Raw genomic sequence first — 16,803 nt, 5'->3', positions numbered from 1 at the left:
TAGCGCACATTGGCATTATAAGTCCAGCTACAGCTTTGAACCCTTTCCCTTGTATTGTAACCTATCAAATGCTGTTCTTTTCAGCTCGGCGTCAGAGCAGTTTGTCCGAGGAAACGGGGCACGTGGTAACGCATGGTTCACCTGGTAAAGCCTATTCGTGATGCGGCGCATCACGGGAAGGAGCTTGTCGGTGCTCTCAAATTCACAGGCGAGGCGAGATAAGCGGACAAAGATGAGCCGTATACATATATATCAAAATCTGACTTTTAACATGCTAAATTAAAAAACGAAACTTTCATCCACCCGAAACCTTGAACTGAAACGTGTTAAAAATGCTTCTGAAAATATAAGGCCCACATGTTGCAATGATCCATGAATGGGGCATTTTGAAATATCCTTATCAAGTGGATGTTCAGAGACAAAACACGATAGTTTTTCATCAACACGCATGGAAAAAGTTGTAAACATAAGTGTTTTTTTTACTACCGTGTTTACCAGGGTTGCCGCAGTTACCAATGTTACACGGTGTTCAGCATACATCGGTTACATTACTTGCTGATCATCGTTTGGCCTTCTTTTTTTTATAGAAATAATACCCATTTAGTTAATATTTGCATATCAACAATGAAGTTGATACGCAAAAATTAACTCGAAAACTGTCAGTTTATTAACTGGTGGGAAAAATTCCTCACCGCAGCATCCCTAGTGTTTGCATTCACCGTGTCGTCATATCACACAGCCCGAGGAGGAAACATGGCAGAGCTTTGCTATTTGCTAAGCCCGGATCACACGGTGGATCACTGTGTCAATCGCTCTTTAACAAACGGTGGATTTGGCAGGCCCCTTCTGGCCCTCTCAGGAGATTCTCTGTGTGTTCAAACAAACCATCGCTTAAAGACGTATTGTACCTCCTCACTCTTATTAGAGCAACTGTCTCAGTGGACGGGGTGGTACAGTACGCATCGGGTGCGATCACATAGGGAAACGCGTCTTAGAAAAGAATCCTTTTGCTCGAACGGATCAATACGTGAAACAAGGTTTTCTCAAGGTTCAGCCCTGACACACTGCGCCGAGAAATTCTGTTTCCTGGTTTAAAAAAAACAAAAAAAAAAACCCCTTGAATTGATTATCCTTGCCTTCAGTCTGTTTCTCTCTCTCTCTCTATCTCTCTCTGTCTCGCTCGCCCTCTGTCTTACTGGCCCTGTTGTGCTTTCTACGCACTGATTGGTCACAGTGTTCCTCACCGGTTTGTCTCTTCCCATCCGTTTATCTCTCTCCCTCCCTCTCTCTCTCCCTCTCTCGCCCTCTCTCTCTCCCTCTCTCGCCCTCTCTCTCTCTCTCCTTCCGACGTTCACGTTTGCTGATATTGTGTCTAATGTTCTTCCCTTCTTCCCACATGCTCTCTCCTCCTTGGCCAGGGATATACCCAAGTGTCTCTCTCTCTCTCTCTCTCTCTCTCTCTCTCACACATCACAATCCGTCACTTGCCTTTTTCTCTCCCTCGCTCTAGCACACGCACACTCCTTTGCTTCCTCTCTTTTACTTTTATCTTCCAAATGCACCTTCCTGACCCTGCAGGAATCTGTGGAGTGGGTTGGCGTTAGCGTGGTGGGGTGGGGGTGGGTGCGAATGAACGGGATTACATCATCAGGCTTTCAGAAGAGGCCTCTATTCTGGGAGCGCTGTGAGGAGGGCGATCCGGGAGACAAATTTGCGAGACGTTTTAAAAGGCACTTAGGTATCGGACCCGCCCTCGTAATCACATTCTCCGCTTTCTCCAGCGGCGCTGAACCGCTCCTCCGCGGGATGATTCCTGGAGCGCTCGCTCTTTGTTCCGGACCTTTGCCATCTTTGTGACACCCATTGTGTCATGAAACCAAAGTACTCAGTCTGTTAATTTCAGGATTGATCGATCGGATTGTTTTTGACGACAGAATAACAGCAAAATACTTCAAGATTTATTTTTCATATACATATTGTACTGGCAGAGTAGTACAAAAAGAACCATATATATATATAAAATAAATAATATAATAAAATGAAACTCTAAGGAAATATAAAAGGTATGAATCCTATTAACATCTATATACAGCAATCAAAATAAAGAGAAACTGTATTTATATATATATATATATATATATATATATATGTATATGTATGTATGTAAATTGTGCAGTGTTTGAGAGTAACTAGGAGTAATAGATATCAGGGAACACTGCACAGCAGTGCAATGAAATATAAAAAAAAATAAAAAATGGATCCATACAAAATGAATTCAGGGATCATCTTAAAGTCGCCAATGTTCATACAGCCTTCACAGCCGGAACCCTTTAGTTTTATAATATGGAACAAAAAACTGGGATTCGCATCGGCGTGAAGCTGCGTCGTCAACAAACAGCAATTTCAACTTTTACATGACACGTCGCCAAACTGAGTATTCAATGATGAAAATTGAAAACTTTTTAGCAATCAAGATGTGGTTCCTTGTGTTAATGCTCTGACGTGGAGGGTTCCTTCCAGGATCATATGACGCTGTCCCAGCTCCACTACACTACTGTTTAATAACGTGATAGGCCCCCATTTTTTCACCCATATATAATATACATGACCTTTGGGTTCTTTCAGAATGACTGTCTGTGTTTTCTGAGCCATGTCTCATTCCAAATTGATGACTCAAAACTAAGTAGTAGAGTAGTGAGTAGATTTATTCTCATCGCGTGGCTTTTTATGCCTTTACGTAAACACTTTGAATTTCCGTTGTGTATGACAGGTGCTTTACAAATAACTTGCCTTGCCTATCAACCGGCCGATCAATCACTGCCGCCGAGCAGATTGGATCAGGGGTCCAACATTCTGTTCCTGGAGCATGATAAGCATTGATAAAGCAGATTAAAAGCCCTTCTGCCATTCTCAGTTAACTGCACCGCAAATGACATTGGGTTATTCTGGTACGCTGCTGTGTTTGGCTAATGGAAAATGAGACGCAGGCACCTTGTCCTGCTTCTCATAGAACCAGAACAAGCAAGACAGAGTTTTGGGGATTTTTTTTTTTTTTTATCTCCGTCTTAATGATGTCAGATGTCATTAAGATAAAATGTTAAAAATTTCCCTTTGTAAATTTGATTGGGAAAATTATAATGAATTTTCAATTCATTCAAAATGTATTCCTTGAGAATGAATCCTACCAAAATGTAAGGATTCTTTTCTTTTATTTAGTTTCCTTTAATAAATCCCTTCCGTTGTTTCCGTTATCTATTTCATGTGAACCTCTGGGTTGTGACGTTGTTTTTGAATGGAATACAGTCAAAAACCTTGGTATAGGTCAAATGCAGAGGAGACCTAATTTCACCTGGAGGGATTAATAAAGTGTATAAAATAAATAAAATCAGTGCTCTGCAGAAAACCATTTGATGCGATGCTGTGAGCACAGGCAGCGGGCGGCAGCCTCTGGCGATCCTCAACATTGGGGTCGAAGCCCCATGTCAGGACACTTGAATTGATTTCTAAGACTCATATATTGATATTTGAAATTTTAGTTTAAAGTTGAATAGGTTTTAAAAGTATCATACTTGCTGTATAATCCATTATGGAGCTCTATGATATAATGAAAGAAGCCGATGTTAATGTTCAAATTCACATGAAATGGTTTCCTAATATGCAATGCGGAATATCCGCGCTTTGACCGTTAATGTCACCCTCAATATTGAGCCTCAATCTGTTGCGTAAAGGCCTACATTTTAAGCATTGGTGGCGCTGCGCTCCAAAATAATAATAAAAAGAAGAACGTTTGCCACTGTATAATTGTTGCCTAATTGTTCATTGAGGTCGTGAGCCAAGAAAAACAACCCCGGTCCTTCTCACTGATCCAGTTATAAAAGTCTGTATTTGTCTCGATCTGATCACTTGGAGCACAAACGGCGTCCTGTCTCCGCATCAACAAGCTGCTTTCAGCGTCAGGACCAGAGACTCTGCTGGGGCTGACCTGGACTAGGAACTCTATTTCGGTTCCGTGGGCTCTCCTCCCCTGCCCTGCGACGCTACGCTGCTCTCTGCAGGGGGCCACCAGGGAGCCTGCATTATGGATGAGCCACTTGACTCTGAGCTTGTCGTGCTGCGGAGCGGCCCCGCGCTGCCGGAGCTCACCGCGCTCACAGCATCACTGCGTTTCTCGCTCTTAAAGCCATCTGCTTACTCGTTCACCGTCGCCCATTTTTTGGGGGTTAAATTCCCCTAAATAAAGGTTGAAAAATGATTTAAAAAAAAAAATTAATAAAAAGAAAATACACAAAAAATTGGGAAATGTAGCTTTTCCTTGTAAATATACCCAACACACTTCAGGCTGTGTATTTCTAGAACAAAATCTTAAATTGTTTTGTATTTCTTACATTACACAAGACTTGGTCGTATACAGATGTAGTGAAAAAACATGAAGATCAGGTGTAGATAAGGGCATGGCCACTTCTGTCAAAGCTCTGGATGGGTGTGGTGCATTTTGGGTCAGAACAACAGGAGTTATGTGTTGTGTTGTTTGACTCGTAACCGCCGCTCTACCCAGACCTTACTCAGTGTTTACTCAGCGTAAATAGTCTGAGGAGTCATTCTCTCTCTCCCTCTCCCTCCCTCCCTCCCTGTCAATACGATTAAATTTCACTTCACAGGGCTTTATTGGCATGAGAAAACAAAAGTGTGTTTACATTGCCAAAGTAAATGAAAAAAATAATGTAAAAAAGTGTATTATATATACATACTGCTATATATTATTATTGTGTATATATACTTTTATATATTATTATTATTATATATATACTTTTATATATTATCATTATATATATATATATATATATATATATATATATATACTTTTATATATTGTTATTATTATTATGAGGCAGCAAGTGAAGAGTCAGTTGTTGAAGTTGATGTTGAAGCAGCGTAAGGATCTGAGCCACTTTGACAAGGAGCACATTGTGATGCTGGACGACTGGGTCAGAGCATCTCCACAACCACAGCTCTTGTGGGCTGTTCCCGCTATGCAGTGGTTACTACCAACCAAAAGATCTCCGAGGAAGGACGACCGGTGAACCGGCGACAGGGTCGTGGGGCTCAAGGCTCATTGTGGGGAGCCAGGTCCAGCCCGTCTGGTTGGATCCCACAGAAGAACTACTGTAGCACAAAGTGGTGAAATAGTGAACGGTGCTATGATAGAAAGGTGTAGAACACACAGTGCATGGCAGCTTGCTGCGTATGGGAGCGTTCACAGTGTCCATGCTGACCCCTGTCCACCCCTGAAAGCACCTACAATGGACACAGGAGCGTCACAACTGGACCAGGGAGCAATGGAAGAAGGTGGAGGTCTGATGAATCACGTTTTCTTCTAAATCAGATTATATTCAACTAATTGTCATTGCACAGAGTACAAGAACTGAGGCCAAAAAAAAATGCATTTCACCACTAACGTATCTCGGAGTAGTGAGCTGCCATACAGTAGCGCCAGGGAAGCAGTTCGGGGGTTAAGTGTCTTGCTCAAGGACACATCAGCACCCTACCAGGACGAGCTGGGGATCAAACCGGCAGTCTTCCGATGACTAGTGACCCGCTCTACCTCCTGAGCCACTGCCCCTGTAGTCGTGTGGATGGGTGGGGTTAGGGCCTGATCCGACGGAGCATCTGTGGGATGTGCTGGAACAACAAGCCTGATCCGTGGGGGCCCCACCTCCAACTTCCAGGACTTAAAGGATCTTATGCCAACGTCTTGGTGCCAGATACCACAGGACACCTTCAGAGTCTGGTGGAGGCAGACTCCACCAGACTGTGTGTGTGTGTGTGTGTGTGTGTGTGTGTGTGTGTGTGTGTGTGTGTGTGTGTGTGTGTGTGTGTGTGTGTGTGTGTGTGTGTGTGTGTGTGTGTGTGTGTGTGTGTGTGTGTGATACATTCAGTGAATATACAGTATATGGACATATTCTCTCTTGCTCATACTTTGTCGACTCCTCATCCGTTTAGACATGGCCGTTTTGACATGTTCTCTCTCTCTCTTTTGTTTTTCTCTTCTCCTTTTGCCCACGCTAAGTGGCTTAAAGCCAAGGTAAGCCTGCTGTGTCACATGACCCATCAAAGCATAGTCAATTATTGATAGACTCCCATCCCTCCCTCAGAAAACACCTCCATATGTGGTTTATCGTAGTTGTTTGTACATCCCATAATAACAAACTCACGGTCCTCCAGGTTCCACCACTGAGACGCTTTAATACCCCCCCCCCCTCCCCCATAACCTCAGTAGAGCTGAATATGTTGTAATTGACATGTCTGTAGATTCCTCATAACTCCCCACTATCTGTCTGTGTAGATGTCCTTTGGCGTTCTTACAGGTTTCCCAGATTTACCGATTTGAGATATTATGGTATAACAATGCAGAGGTGAAGTCCTGCCGTGGTTTAAGGACCATACCGGCGTAAAATCCAGTTTTTGATCGTCCCACTAGTCAACACACGCACACACTCTCCCCTACCCCGGACCCTGATCATAGCTCACAGTTTTAGAATTTAGATTTTGTCTCTGTTTTTCGGGTTTTGGAAAATTGAAACAGTATGGTGAGAAATGAAACTTAAAATCCTTTCATTGTCCCGCTCACAAACCACGGTAACGCATTTTTTATGAATTATTATTATAATTATTTTTTGTTCAAGCAATGGTGTTCCTGCCTTTTCAAGTGGAAAAATACATTCATGATAAAACATTATACATTAAAACATACAACTACAAAATACAGAAAAATTAAGTACATTTGACAAAAGTACATCACTTTGAGGTAAGTTTCTCTTCTCACCATGTAGTTTGAAATTTTCCAAAATCTGAAAATTGAGACAATATAAAAAATATATATATAAAATGTCAACCATCAGGTGGTTAGCGTCAAATGTGTGTTGACTCGTAAAAGAGCTAAAATTCAGTTTGACACCGGTCGCTCCCATTTACTGTTTGTTTTTGAGTATCCCAGTCGAGTAACTCATGCATCACTAAGTTACATTTACATTTAGTCATTTATCAGACGCTTTTATCCAAAGCGACTTACAATTGTTCAAACACCGACGGACGCAGCCATCAGGAGCAATTAGGGGTTAAGTGTCTTGCTCAAGGACACTACAGCATGCTAGCAGGAGGAGCCTGGGATCCAACCAGGAACCTTTGGATCACTAGACCACCAGCTCTACTGCCTGAGCTACAGTCCCCCCGTCACCGTCTGCAGTAGGCCTTGAGGAGTCGCTGCCGGCGTCGCACAGGCACTGTGTGGCGTCACAGAGACCACCACAGAGCCTGGGCGGCAAAAGTTGAAATACCCTCTTGGACAAAAAGGCACATCTGGTAAACCTGTAGCGCCGTAGTCCCCAAACGGAGTCGGAGCGAGCGGTCGGAGCGTCCCCGCCCCGGACTCAGCTCCTCCGTCGTACTCTTTGTGCCCTCAGCAACATGGAAACAACCAGTCGGTGCGAGGAGGTGGAGGAGGAGGAGGAACGCTATCGAGGACCAACCCGCCGACGCAGAAGCCGCCGAGCCCACCCATGTCGGGGCGTGGCACTCTGGGGTAAGAGCTTCCAGTTTGCTCTCCTTTCATTCGCGTCTCACCATTTATGATGTCTATGGAACTTTTTTAATTTATTTTTTTATTCATTAAATTTTTTGGGGGAGTTTCAAAAGCTTATTTTAACTGATCTGAATCTGGGTCAGATCTGATAAATCTCATCAGACAATCTCTCTAAGTTCCTCCTGGAATTTGTGACTTTGAGGAAATGGCCAAATAAACAGAGCGCTTTTGTCACCCCTCCCCTGACGCCTGGGTCACTGGCAGCTCTTTATTTATTTGGAAATGAAGTTATTTTTATAGACGGATTACTGTAACCAAAGCAGCAGCACAATATTAAACTATGCAGAATGCATATTTTCATAGTGTAGTAAAATAAAATAACTTATTTTATTTTATTTTATTTTTTTTTTGCTTCCGTTTACAATTTCTTATCAATTCCCGCATAATAATCACCATGACACATTCCTCATACATGTTAGCGCACCTGGCAGAACACATGTTTTTTTTTTTGTTTTTTTACCAGCAAAGCAGAGGAGGACGATTTTGCTGCTACAAAATCGCCCCTCTGTCTCTCCGGTGCGCGCTCTCTCATTTGCGCGGACACGCGTGGTTATACGACAGAACTGGGAGAGAACCACGGCCGGAGCTTCTCTGAACATTCCCGTATCAGTGAGCGCGTGACGCTGGCACTTGGTTTCACGCCAACACACCGCAGCGCTCGTCAACGCTAATCAGACACTAGGCGTTCAACTTGCCGCTTTCCAGCTTTTAGGCACATCGACGCACACCTTCCCAGCTGGATGGCGCGATGAGGTTTAGAACGCTGCAGTACCCACACACACACACACACACACACACACACACACACACACACACACACACACACACACACACACACACACACTACACTACACTACACTACACTTGGGTGAAAGGAGCGGACTGGGCCCGTTGGCGGCGCCAGGCTGTGGGTCCTGTCCTCTGCGTCGTCGTTCTTATTTTTAAAATGTTCCTTGTGCGTTTGTGACAGGCGCAACGTGTCCTACAAGACCCTGGAGCCGGTGAAGCCGCCCACAGTGCCCAACGACTACATGACGAGCCCGGGCCGGCTGGGCAGCGTGCACGGGCAGCAGCAGAGCCCCGGGCGCACGGCGTCGCTCAACCAGAGGCAGCGCACGCACAGGTACGCGGTGCACGCCCACAACCCCTCAGCCTGCGGCCGCAGGGTGCCACGCACTGTCCTATGAGATAACATGAGAACACTTCATTGATCCCCGGGGCAGGGGATCATTCAGCTGTTTATTCTGTCGAGGTCGACCACAGTGCGAGTAAAAAAAACCCCAACATATATCTAATAAAAATAATAAAATATACACGCGTCCCAAATTTAGATGATACCGAGTGAGATCAATATGTGCAGGTGGCAGCTACGCCAAATAGTATACAGCAATAATTATATAGTTTAGTAAATATGTGTATCGCCATATTGTGTGTCTGTCTGTGTTCTATATTATATAGATTTTGCTATTTTCTTACATATCTTTTTGTGTGTGTGTGTGTGAGAATTTTATTTAATTGTATTTTATTAATATTTTGTTTTGCGGGGCTTTTGAAGTGGCCCTTTTATCATTTCCCTGCACCATATGTGTAGGACGTATGTGACAAATAACCTTGAACCTGTATCTCTCTACAGTCTGCTGGGAAAGCAGGATAGTAGTGGGAATAATCCGGCATTATTATAATAACAATAATGAGGATAATGGTACTTGTGGTAATAGTGGTAGTAATATTAATAATAGTAGTGTCCTGTTTTGTCATTTCTACAGTCAGGGGCCGCTCTACTTTATTTTTGTTTCTCCACTCCTTGGAGAGGTTGAGAGTGCGACGGGCAGCTCGGCGCTCTTGAGCGCAGCGTGAATAACAGCTCTCTGCACCGGTGCTGATGTGAGCAAAGCGGCTCCCTAAAAAAAAAAAAAAACCTCATCCCTGCCCTCCGTGTCACAACACTCCTAATCTCTCCATTTCGCTCTGCTGCTTTAAAGCGCCATCACACCTCTTCACCCCCCTTCCACTCGTTCACTCCACGACCCTGGGATCCAGTGCTGGTGTCTGGATGGGGCTTCCAGGGATTGTGAGCAAAGCCTGAATCACTCTGATGTTAATATCTCTGAAAGCTTATGATATAAAGTGTGTGTGTGTGTGTGTGTGTGTGTGTGTGTGTGTGTGTGTGTGTGTGTGTGTGTGTGTGTGTGTGTGTGTGTGTGTGTGTGTGTGTGTGTGTGTGTGTGTATCCCCTTCTCAGAACGCTTACCTAGAATTCCGTCAGTTAGAAAAATAAAGACAAACGGCGAACGACACACATCAAATCTGAGTTATGAGCGACTGAAGTCTCCTCATTAGCTAGAAAGGCCGTAATGTGGACGGTGATGGCCATAAATATTACATCTCTCCCTCGCACTTTCCCAACTCTCTCTCTCTCTCTCTCTCTCTCTCTCTCTCTCTCTCTCTCGCCCCTTGACAGAACATCACCGTACCATCGGTGTCCTTCAGTTTTTCTACTTAATTTTCTTTCACAGCATGAACCCAAATGGGTGTTGTTTTTAAATTGCGAATTGGGGACTATAATCCTCCAGTAACACATGACACACATCTTCTGTTTGATGGCATTGTGTTCTTTTTCACACAAGGGCCATTAAAAATAACAAACATCTGATAGGATCATGGAAAGACAAACATTTTTTATTTTTTACTTTTGTGGATTACATTTATGGAAACTTTGCAGACTTTTTCCGTGGGAAGTGAAGCTCGGGAATCTTGGAAATATTGCCAAATTTCAATAAAAATACCATGTCATAATGGTGATTAAATTTTTTTGTATAAATACACACAACAAGGCGATGCTCCGTCTTGTGCCATGTTTTGGTTAAGATATTCCCGTTTGATCGGCGTTATATTTCAACCCTGCTACATGCACAGTACAGGTGTATTTTAAAGGAGGATCGAAGGGAATGCTTTTATTTCTCACAAAGATTGTGCTTTTCAATGACTTTCAAAGCGTTTGCCTTTATTTCCCAATTTCCACCTTTGATTATTCACGACGTTGTGCAACCCTATACTGCTGCTAGTACTATGTCATGAACAACTGACAGACTGTACACCAAAACAAAAATGAAATGCCATTGGATCCGACGGTAAGAAACGCTAAGTATGTCCGGACATGTCTGACTTGTTTACTCCCATAAGTGTGTGAAAGGCTCCTCCTCAAACCACCGTCTACCTGCCGCCGCCCACGCAGAGCGGCTGTGGGCGTGGTCCGCCGCACCAGGCCTCTTACTGCTGCTCCATCACTGTTTGATTACAAAGACCCCAAGCCCGCCACGTCCCTTCGCCCCACCCGTCTCCGTCGCCCTCCGTAGGCTCCAGAGTCAATACAGGGAGTGTGTGTGGATCAGACACACACACACACACACACACACACACACACCTGGAGGAAGGCACTCAAGGTTTTGGTTCTGTCATCACATTTGTACGTTGCCGTCGCCTCCGCAAACCCGACTGACTGTATGTAGGAAGTGTTCGCCACGTTGACAAATTCCCAGGCCCACGTACACATTTTCAAGTGTTTTCGCGCGTTTCCAAATCTATTTACATTTAACCGGATCTGTGTGCACAACAAAAAATGGTTCTGGGGGTGTCGGATGTTTTAACTTTGTAGGCGGTCCGCCTTCCTACCAGGTCCTTGAGGTGCTTGAAGTGGTTGAAATTTGTCCTCGGAAATGTAAGAAAAGTACTAGAATACCTTGAAAATACCCCCTTTTGTGCTGAAGTGCTTGAAAAGTCTTAGAAACAGTCACTTGGTTGATGAGAATGAATTAACAAATAACAAAAAATATATATATATTTATATGTGTACAAGGCTGGGTAACCATGTTACTGAGTCAACACTTTTTGGTATATTGTATGAAATTCCCCATGATTACAGTGGTACTACAATAATAAAATCCTCAGTATGGCCGTCAGACGAGGTGTAGCTCAGAGCCCTGTCCTCTCTCTGGAACCTGAGCCAGAGCTTGAGCCTGGCTCCGCCTTGGTCCGACTGGCTTCTCTCTCCCCCTAGACCTAAACCAAAAACCCTTTCTTCCTATGTTTTGAGGTTTATGTGAAGTCGGTAGCGGCGGCGGGGCGGGCGGAGGAGCGGCTCCGTGGGCGGCGGGCGGGCGGGCGTAGGGGGCCGGCCGGAGACGCTGCCGAGTGCTCTCGTTTCTCATCTCGCGCACACAAGGAGTTTTCTATTCCTGTCGAAAGAATTTGAAACGAAACGGGGGAAAGGATGTCTTTAAAGAATTAGCCCTTGTTGAACAAAGAAAGCCCGGGGTGTTGAGGGGTGCCATGGAGGGGTGGGGGCTGAAAGGACATGAATTGGGTCTGATAACACTCCCTAATAGCCCCGGCGGGGGTGTGTGTGTGTGTGTGTGTGTGTGTGTGTGTGTGTGTGTGTGTGTGTGTGTGTGTGTGTGTGTGTGTGTGTGTGTGTGTGTGTGTGTGTGTGTGTGTGTGTGTGTGTGTGTGTGTCATGTTGCTGTCATTGAGTAGAAAGGATGGATGGATAGAAATAAGTTAAGTTCACAGAAGGTGCAGAGTGATAGATGGGGGGGGAACAAAAACGTTGTTTTGGTGATTTCTATATGTTTTTATTCCCTCTCTCTGTGTGACTTCATTTCATCAATAGGTTTTGCTTGTAATTAGGTCACGTCATGGTGCTTCTACCCGCGGGCGTGTGCTGGGGGTGGGTTGAGCTCTCGGTGGAACGGGATGAGGAGTGACGGGTGTAGAGGGGTCAAGAGGTCAGGGCGGGGCGGGGCGGGCTCACTTTCCACTCAGATTAGAGGAGGATGAGGGAGGGGAAAAGATCAGTTGTGTGGCAGGGATGAAAGAGACGGAGGGGGGAGCGTTGGGCCTGAGATGCTGGGATTTGGTTATCAGATCGGGAGGCCGATGACCTTTGACCTCCTCTCTGATGTGTAATAACCTCGTAACTGATATGGACTTGTCGAACTGTCCCGCGGCGTCAACCAGGGATGTCTACTTTAAACCCTCGTATGTTTATGACTGTACCACTTATCTATGTGTTATACCATAAATAACTCATAACATGATACAGGGTGATCATAATTTGGATATTTGTGGTGTAACAGAAAGACAGTTTGGACGTCAGTGAAATCCGTTTTTCGGAAGCTGGATCTCATTTGGAAATGACGCCGCCTTCGATCACGTGGAGCCTTGTGCTTAATGAGATATTTAAATAAAACAACTTTAATTTGGTTTTCATCCAACCTGGTTCTAACGGCAGCGTTACTGCGGACCACTTTTGTTGCCCTCAGTAAAGGCTCTCTCTCTCTCTCTCTCTCTTCATCTCTCTCTCTCTCTGCGAGCTCATTTAAAATGTTTTTGAAGTGAATGTGTACGTAAACCTCTTGTGTGTTTAGGCTAGCTGGACGCGCCGGCCATGACAGAAGGTTCAGTCAAAACTCATCCCTCGCTGTCTCGCTCGCTCGCTTTCCCTCCCTCCAACCTAATTTTCTCCCTCTCCCCCCTCCTCCCCGCAAACCCGTCTCTCTCCTCCTGCTTTCTCTCTCTCGCTCGTCCGTCCCCCCCTCTCTCTCTCCCTCAGCGGTAGCAGCGGGGGGAGCAGCAGCAGGTGAGAACAGCGGCCAGCAGCGGTATCGGGATGCCCCATCGCCGTGCCGCCGCCCCTCCATCCCAAACTCAGGACCGGGTGAGTGCACGTGAAATGTGACGGGGCCCCGAGTGACACGTCCACCCCATATTACCCCTGACACGTTGGTTGTTCATTAGGGGGGGTGGGGGGGGGGATCACTACACGAATAAATGCTGGTAATTATAAAATACAATTAAAGAGTCCCAATACTTATGCAAATAATAATAGATGTCATTTAAAAATATGTGCTGCGTTCAAAAGAGAGGACATGAGGGGAAGATGACAAGCCCTGAAATAAGACTCAAATACTCAAATTTATCACCAACCGATGGGCGGGAAATTCATAAAGTTAATGATTAATTCATTATAAAAAAAATATACGTTGCCAAATAAGCCCCTTGACGTGGTTCAAAAACTTCTTGTTCATTGAGCCGGTATCTGCACCCTCCTTTTCACCCTGAGCCAATGCACAGTCTAACCTACGGTGTTACTTTTAAAAGCCAAACCCTTGACAAAACTGACTTCACGACGCTCAACAAAGGTGTAAGAGCGCGTGCTGTTGGCGGGGAGTGATTTGAGGCGACTCCGCGCACAGACCGTGTTTACCAGACAGGGATTATGAGGTTCCATTGTGTTCTAAGCACAAGTGAGTCTAAATAGGCCAAGCTGCATGAGGGCTGCGCAGTGTGCAGGGCCCACAGCGCTGTGGGCGTGGCACTTTACATCATGCTAGCGTTACACTTTCAGTGGCAGGAGTTTGAGGATATTGCATTAAGTGGAACCTCACTCATATATTTATATATTTTTCCCACCCCCGTCCGACGGCATCAATAAAAAGGTGATTTTGTTTCTCGCAAACTGTCTCTTTATCTATATCATCTTTTTAATTTGAAATCAGAATACGGCATATTGGCCGAGCAGACTTACACTGTTTTTAAGGACTCCTCCTACTTACCAGCAACAGTAAAGAATGTGCAAAAAATATATAGAACATACGACAAAAAAAAAAAACGCCATAAAAATAAAGATATTTTAAAGTGTGCAACAGAAAGAATCACATTTAAAGCATATTTAGTAGGGATGCGCTGAAATTCTGGGCAGATACCAGTGTTTTTTGAAATAACAAATTGGCCGACGCGACACCGATGTTTTTCCGAGTTCCCGTTAACGCAGCATCATGGCTTCCGACAAAATCATCAGAGTTTGTTATGGTGAGGCCTCCTCTCCACCAAACCAGCTCCACCCCTCTAACCCCGCCGCTCTGACTCCCTCCTTTCAGTCCCGTTCGCTCCCCTGGAGCTCCACCTCCCCCTCCACCCGCGCCCCCCAGCACCCCCTCCGCTCTGGGGGCTGAACCCCCCGGCTCCAGGTGAGACGAGCCCCGACCCCACAAGGACTCCCGTTCAAATCTCTCCTCTTTGCACGGTGGACAATCAGAAAAATGGGATCTTCAGTGCGGTGGAGGGGGCTCTCTCTCTCTCTCTCCTCATCTCTCTCTCTCTCTCTCTCTCTCTCTCTCTCTCTCTCTCTCTCTCTCTCTCTCTCTCTCCTCTCTCTCTCTCTCTCTCTCTCTCTCTCTCTCTCTCTCTCTCTCTCTCTCTCTCTCTCTCTCTCTCTCTCTCCTCTCTCTCTCTCTCTCTCTCTCTCTCTCTCTCTCTCTCTCTCTCTCCTCTCTCTCTCCACACCACACCACACCACACCACTTGAGGACTTTGAAAAGTCTACTAGGACCGAGCCCTTCAAATACAAAAGTTCAACCATTTTCAGAGCGAAATTAAGAGAAATGAACGTATCAGGGTTAATGCAACATTTCCTTGGTGCTTGATTTTTGTCCTCAGAAATTAAGTGAGTGCTGGAATACCTTGAAAGTAGCCCCTTTTGTGCTGAAGTGATTGAAAAAATCCTTGGGGGGAAAAAAGACAGATCATGGAAAATGTGACATTCCACCCGATTGTGTCGTTCAAATGGTAACGTAATTAAACATTGCCATCGGAAATGCACTTATTATAGTCGATGACAATGAGATTTTATTTATATATATATATATATATATATATATATATATATATATATATATATATATATATATATATAAATATATATATATATATATATATATAAAATCTAATTTTGATTTGGTTCTAATTCTAATAATAATTGATATACTTATATAAATAACAATGAGACTAAGATAATATTTTATTTTAATTAAGATCACATTGAAAATTGATTCTATTTATTTTGCGTCCTCCACAATGAAAAGAGAGTGCTTAAAGAGTGCTTCATTTTGTAATTCCAGAATTCCAGCGGGGGTATTATGAATCTGCATTATATGACCACGGGTTATATCAAGTATTACCGGGTTATAAAATGGATTCATCAAAGGCTGCAAGGCGTGGACGGTGTTTGAATCGTCATTCTGTTCTTTTGTTCTTTGTGCGTGGTACAACCTGACGTGAGTGCTGTCCGGAGGCCACATCTTGAGCCCCGCCTCACGGCCTCACACCTCAGACGCTGGCAGTTTATTTTGGACATTTTCGAATGAAGGCCGAGCAGAAAATAGGGGGCGCTGACGAGCATCATTTTATCCCCAACGCCTTTATTTGTTCACTTGTGCTCTCGGAACGAGGAGACCAACGTCACACTTGCAGTCACTTGTGTTTTGGGTTTGACTTGGACTGCTCCGGCGTCGGTCCGTCCTCTGCCCCCCCCACCCCCCCCCCCCGAAACCCCCCCCCACACATACACACCTTCATCAGGCCTCACCTTGGTGGGTGTTTCGGCCCTTGGCCCCCGACGGCAAAGATGCTTCATGAAAAAAAACAAAAAAGAAAAAAAAAACATCATTCAGCGTCGTCGTTTGGAAAGAATCTTAATTTGAGTCGGGGCTGGTTTTATGATCACGATCATCCTGCACGGAGCCCAGCGTCCGTCCAACCCAACGTCCTCGTCCCAACGGCTCCGTTCCTCATCTGGGGAGGAATTTCAAGTCGTGTCGCAAGAAAATCAGATTAATGTTTATGTTTTTAAAGACCCTCCCCTGGGGTTGTCTCTCAAATCTCTTTTTTGCGGTTGTAATGTCATCGGGCACGGACATTTTGGAGAAGTGTGCGTGTGCAGCCTCTCTCCTGAGAGGGAGATTCTCGTGTCCGTAAACAGGAAACGCCAATAGAACATAAACATTCTCCCTATGGTGCTCTGTCTTTTCTCTCCCTCCCTGTCTCTCTCGCTTAGTGACTTAATTACACTCAAACAAGCTGTCGGGGGTTGGTTTCCTTTCGTTGGTGAATTCATCCTTTGATTGCTTTGCTCCGGGAAAAACAAAGTCCTACATTTCACGACGACTCCGGCTTTTTTTTTTTTTTTTTTCCCCGCTCCTCCCGTTTCCTTTTTCTCTGCTTCTTTCTTCTTCATCTTCATCGTCTTCCCTTATTCTCCTATTTCCCGCGCGTGAACACCTCCTGCAGTTTCGTGACACCGATATTAAAACCACTGTTCCTCTGTC

The 16,803-nt window shown here is 44.8% G+C and overlaps 1 protein-coding gene across 1 annotated transcript in view; it reads left to right on the top strand.

Moving 5' to 3' along the window:
- The window catches only part of abi1a (abl-interactor 1a), a 58,555-nt gene that overhangs the window by 34,787 nt on the left and 6,965 nt on the right, over positions 1-16,803 (top strand). The window contains 7 exon segments of the mRNA XM_080020213.1: positions 6,068-6,082; positions 7,461-7,579; positions 8,610-8,762; positions 13,251-13,278; positions 13,281-13,310; positions 13,312-13,326; positions 13,328-13,355. Of these exon segments, the coding sequence (XP_079876339.1) occupies positions 6,068-6,082; positions 7,461-7,579; positions 8,610-8,762; positions 13,251-13,278; positions 13,281-13,310; positions 13,312-13,326; positions 13,328-13,355 (388 nt within the window).

Source organism: Zeus faber, assembly GCF_960531495.2.
Source record: "Zeus faber genome assembly, chromosome: 19".
Lineage (NCBI taxonomy): Eukaryota > Metazoa > Chordata > Actinopteri > Zeiformes > Zeidae > Zeus > Zeus faber.
This window is presented reverse-complemented; position numbering and strand designations above follow the sequence as displayed.